Genomic DNA, 5,466 nt, shown 5'->3' with positions numbered 1-5,466 from the left:
TACGTAATATAAACAATTTATCCTTATTTTTTTTTGTTTAAGTATTATTCTATAAAAATGCAATTACTTTTGCAAATCTGCCTTTTACTTGTAAGAATGACACACTTTGTGCGGTAACTTAATAACTCGAAGCTAAGCTAAAATGAATTTAACAATAATTTTTTGAGATCTAAATTCTAATATTTGACTCTGGATTTTCAAAATGCTACTATATAGTAAATATTACCCTATACTTTTAAAGAATAAATCAAATTATTCCAATATAAACAATTGTTCTTTATAATTCACTTATAGGTTTTGGTAATTAATTGTTAAGTATTTACATTTTTGTTCATTCTGGAAATAATAAAAAAAATGCCCCGCGAAATAAAATATATATTTAATTTCTTTAATTAAAAAATTATTTACTTGTGAGATGAATTGTAAAAACGCTATTGAGAATAAACACACAAATACTACATTTAATAGCCAGCTAAAGTATTTGGCATTACTCTCAACCATTAGGCCTCTTATTATATGGTGTACAACAAGTTCGATATTATCTTTATTTAACACTTTATTCTTATATTTTAAGTTTCAGAATGGGATTATAACTACAATATCTGTATCAATATTTTCAAATTTAGTATGCCAGCTTGTTTTTCTCTTGCTATTATTTAGCAGAGTGATGAGCATTACCATCGAACACTACTTAACAGCATCCTTGACATTGTTTAACGATTTGATAATTACTTTTCCAAGATATGTTCTTTGGGAATTGATTTTTACATCAAGATGGATATGGCTATCATTACACTTCTTTTCTGCAACTTATTCAATTTTTACACTTTGGAATATTTGCACAATGTTTTTATTAGAACTTCCTAATTTTTTGTCGACATTTTTTTTCGTTGCTGGCGGATTATCATTTATTCGTTTTTTTGGAAAGAATCAAAATATCTTCTTGTTATCATCTCAAATATCTATAAAACCAATATTAGTAAAATTTAATCTAAAAGAACACAATAACTTTTTGTTACAATTCTTTGAAGTAATTGATTATTTTATTTTTAATGGCTTCTCAGGGAATATCAAGAATTCATTTATTTTTACGATACTAACTTTATTTATAACATTACCTATATATTACTTTGGGATAAATATTCCTGGAATCTCAAATTTTTTTAATCTTATAAATAAGTTCTATTCTTTAAGGATAGGTTTTAAATTGAAGAATGAATTGAACTCGTTTATCATTGTATTTTGTATTTATTTCACATCATTCATTACGGTCTCTTTTTATTGGTATTGCATTGAACTACAGTCAACTAATATCAGAAACTTATCATCAATAGACATCAATGGAGTGTTTTTTAATAATGACGGGATAATAAATGATAGCAACTTACATGAAGGTATTGTTCCTAGTGATAATTTTATAAGATTTATAACAAATCTCCAGAAAAAATTTATTTTTTTTGGGAACAGCATAAAACTTTCACAAAAAATATGGAAAAAAGTGATTTATTCCTTTTATTCAATATTTTCCTTATTCACAATTCTCCCAGTATTATTCTTTCTTAATTTACGAAAGATTAAGTCGTTGATAAATCTTTTAATCAAAAAAATTCCAATTAATTCAGACATTGTTTTTGAAGAATGGCTTGCGTATGAATATAGGTTATTTTTTGTGCTAGATAAATTACAAAAACAGTTAGATAATATATTTTCAACAGTACTTTTGCTTGATTCGTCTATTCATACAAAAGTAGCAACGATAAACAATGGGGATTTTCGCTTTGTTGTTCAATCAACCATCGGTTTAGATAGACGGATTTCTTTTTCTCAGATAAATATTGATGATTGGTTTTTACACATAAATTCGCCATATTATCAGTTAGAAAAGAATAATCACATCCCAAAAAGTATTAATCAATGGTGGTATAGCAACATTTTGTTCTCAGATAATTTAAATAACCCCAAAATTAAAAGCAGGGAAAAAAAGGTTTCAGGATGGGATATGCCGAATTCGATTATGCACCATAGAAATGAAATTTTTTGTATATTAATCGACAAATTTAAGAATTACTGCAAGCACTTTGAACGAAATCTGACTAATCACAGAGACAATAAATTTCTAAGCTGCAATGAAAGTGAAATGATACAACAGTTAATTTTTTTGATGCAAGAAATGACACTTTACACTATTGATCTATGTTATCTATACATTTATTGCTATCATAGGTTTGCTGCGAAGAATTTAATTATTAATGGGTTAAAGGGCGAATGGAACGCACAAACATTAAACCAATACATTAACTTGTCAATTGAAATAAAAAACCGTATATATTTTGCGTATGAAATTGGCCTATTAAACTCCACATATATTCATCCAATTTTTGAACAAGAGGTTATTAGATTATACAGAGGAATTGAAGATTCATTAGAATTATTAATATCTTTGTTATAGATTTGCGCTAATTATGATTGTTTTAAAGATCAAGTATGGCGGTAAACGCCACAAATCGACATGACATAATAATACAAAAATTTTAATGTCATTTGTGGACTAATGCTATTAAAATAAAATGGTTTTTCAGAAGGAAAATAAGAATAATAATGGCTGGGTTGCTAACTACGATGCCCACAATACCCAATTAGGTAGCGCTTTATTTGAGATTACAGAGAAGGCAGCTAAGGTCAGGACAATATTGGAAAAAAAACGAAGGAATGAGGAAATTTGCAATTTAATTTCATCATCTAATGAACAAACATTAATTAATAATATTAAAAAAGAGATAGCAAGGGAAAATCAAGCATCATTTTGTAAAGTTGCTGACTTAATTGAATCAAAAATATTGGATTTTAGTGAACAAAATAAGAAATGCATTAATGTCAATATTGAAAGAAGCATAGAGGCTAGCAATGAAACAATAAAAATAAGCTCAGCAGAAATAATTGAGAAATTACTTTCAAATATCATCAAAAGCAACGACTTGAATAGTTTAAATGAGTCATTGGCCAACTTGTTACTTGAACAAAAAGATAATATTAATAATTCATTAAAAGAATTGATCAACACTATAAATCAGAAGGAAAGTAGGATTTCACAAGAGGTCTGTGAACTCATTAGGGAAAATGGTGAAAAAGAAAAGTCAATTTATCTCTCTCAACTTAATATTATACAAAGACAATACGAGTTAATTATTAGAGATTTGAGAAGGAGAATCATGTTTTTAGAACGCGATATAGAATCTAAACAAATTCGTGAGAAAAAATTATGTGAAGAAATCAAATCAATGGATAATAATGCTAAAGAAGCAGTTTTGATATTTGGGGAAAAAGATTTAAAAATTAACTTCTTAAGTTCACAGATAAATCAATTAAAAGATGAAAATAAAGAGTTGAGAGAAGAAATTACTATTCTGTTAAATAAAAAACAAGAAATCACGATGAATTATTCAAGTAAATATTGCTTATTGAAGAACAAGTATCTGTTTCTTGGGATTGAATTTCTACACGAGACTCTAGGGAAAATTATTTCTTCGAGGCGTAAAGAAGTATTCAATATTCTAAAATACAACTCTGAGTTCAATTCTATCAATTCTAATATGAATGAAAATTCAGCAATGGCGTACAGAGACTCAAACAAATACAATATTAATACTCAAGTGCGAATTAAGATAAATGAAAGCAACTTATTTGGTCTTCTAGATGTTGAAAAACGTATTGAAGAACAAGAAAAGGAGCGAAGTTTAATTAATGCATTGTTAAGCATGATTAATGGACACAACTTTGCACAGTTAGCATCGTTTACAAAAATAATTAACCAGAAGAGAATAGAAATTTTGACTAAAATATTTACAATGCTTAAGAACCAGAAAAATATAAGTCCTTAAGGATTCTGATAGTTAATTATAAAAAATGAAATTAAGACGAAGAAGGAAAAGCATGAATTGATAAATGTAAATACAAGTATTGGGAGTAGTTCGGATAAAATAGTTGAGAGCACTGCGGTAATCCAAAATAGCGCAGACATGTAAGGCGTAACTGAAAAATAAAACTGTATTGTCATGTAAGTAGATACGAGCTTCCATGCAGTAGGAACTATACCGAGTCCGAATGATGCAAATACGCAAATAAACGAAATTATAAAGGGTTGACTCATTGCAATTAAATTATTTGAAAAGAATAATAATGAGCAAATTGGAATATATGAAAATATGACTAAAATTAATCCCAATATATATAGCCTTTTACTTCCAATATATAATTCAAAGAAAACACCAGATAAAGTAAAGTTCACTAAAAAACAGCCAGTTAATACTACATAATTTGACGATACTTGGTCAATGATACCAAAGTGCGATATTATCAACTTGCTGTTCATAACCAATGGGATATATCCAGTAAAAACTTCAGTACAAATTAATATGGGAATGAAAATAAATACATTCCGCATCGGTGACTTAGAAATAGCCTTGAAAAGTTTAAGAATTGATATACTTTCTCTTTCATTTTCTTCTCTAAGTTGACTAATAATCCTTGTTGTGTCGAATATTCCATATATTTGTCTTGTAGTCTCTTCTGCTGCACGGATATCATTTAATTTTATATAATGAGATGGGGTATCACCATTTAGCTTTAAAATCCAAATTAAAGAAAGAATCAAGGAAAATATTATAGGTACTATGAACAAGATTCTAATTGACAAAATAGAGTATGAATGGTCAGTAATGGAAAATTCTATACCAGTTTTTTTGGATATTCCCAAATTGCTCTGAATCATTGGACTCACAGGATCATGGTAAATAATGTTGGTTATCGTTTGTTCTGTTTCATTAATACTGTTAATAGAGCTTCTAAATTTAACGATATAAACAGCTATATACATAGCCCCGATTGAAAGTAGATAGCTAAGTAATATTCCACAGCAAAATAATACATTGTGTAAAGTCGAAAATAATGTTTGATTTTGTTTGTTAGTGAGCTCAAAAATATAAGATGGCACTAAGTTACATGAAAATCCAACTCCGGCACCACATAGAACCCTTCCAATTAAGAAAATTACTAAATCCTTGTTCAAACAAAATACAGAACCAATACCAAACAAAAAATATGCAGAGAGAATGCCTTTAACCTTACCAAAATATCTTTCCACAAACACAGAAGCAATAGAGCCTATGGAAGCACCAAGTAAAAGTGAGGAATTGATGAGAACCATGATAAAACTCTCAAAATTTATACAACTATTGGTAATTTGATAGCCACGGACATGCATAGACCATTTCATCCAAGAAAAGGACAAAAAATTGAGCAAAACAGCCCTCGGTATGTTAGTCACACCAAGCACATATCCGGATAATAAAGACAACACACCTGCAGCAAGGATCCGCTTTTGACTATAACTAAATAGGGAAAATTCCATAGATTAAGATACTAATCTACACGAGCCCGCCGGGCGGTAAACCAAACCTCCTAAATCTA

At 28.6% G+C, this 5,466-nt stretch overlaps 3 protein-coding genes across 3 annotated transcripts; 2 read left to right on the top strand and 1 right to left on the bottom strand.

Moving 5' to 3' along the window:
- Positions 1 to 415: 415 nt before the first annotated feature.
- cgd4_2890 (9 transmembrane domain protein) lies at positions 416 to 2,449 on the top strand (the record flags this gene model as incomplete). The annotated part of the gene is made up of 1 exon (XM_625874.1): positions 416 to 2,449. The coding sequence occupies one exon, from the start codon at positions 416 to 418 to the stop codon at positions 2,447 to 2,449; it is 2,034 nt and encodes a 677-aa protein (XP_625874.1).
- A 118-nt stretch (positions 2,450 to 2,567) lies between these two features.
- On the top strand, positions 2,568 to 3,878 carry cgd4_2880 (hypothetical protein; the record flags this gene model as incomplete). The annotated part of the gene is made up of 1 exon (XM_625873.1): positions 2,568 to 3,878. One exon carries the CDS (start codon positions 2,568 to 2,570, stop codon positions 3,876 to 3,878), a length of 1,311 nt encoding a protein of 436 aa, XP_625873.1.
- cgd4_2870 (putative sugar transporter, 12x transmembrane domain protein) lies at positions 3,875 to 5,407 on the bottom strand (the record flags this gene model as incomplete). The annotated part of the gene is made up of 1 exon (XM_625872.1): positions 3,875 to 5,407. One exon carries the CDS (start codon positions 5,405 to 5,407, stop codon positions 3,875 to 3,877), a length of 1,533 nt encoding a protein of 510 aa, XP_625872.1.
- Between the last annotated feature and the right edge of the window lie 59 nt (positions 5,408 to 5,466).

This window comes from Cryptosporidium parvum, chromosome 4 (assembly GCF_000165345.1).
Source record: "Cryptosporidium parvum Iowa II chromosome 4, whole genome shotgun sequence".
Classification (NCBI taxonomy): domain Eukaryota; phylum Apicomplexa; class Conoidasida; order Eucoccidiorida; family Cryptosporidiidae; genus Cryptosporidium; species Cryptosporidium parvum.
Note: the sequence above shows the minus strand (reverse complement) of the source record. Positions and strands in the feature narration are given on the sequence as shown.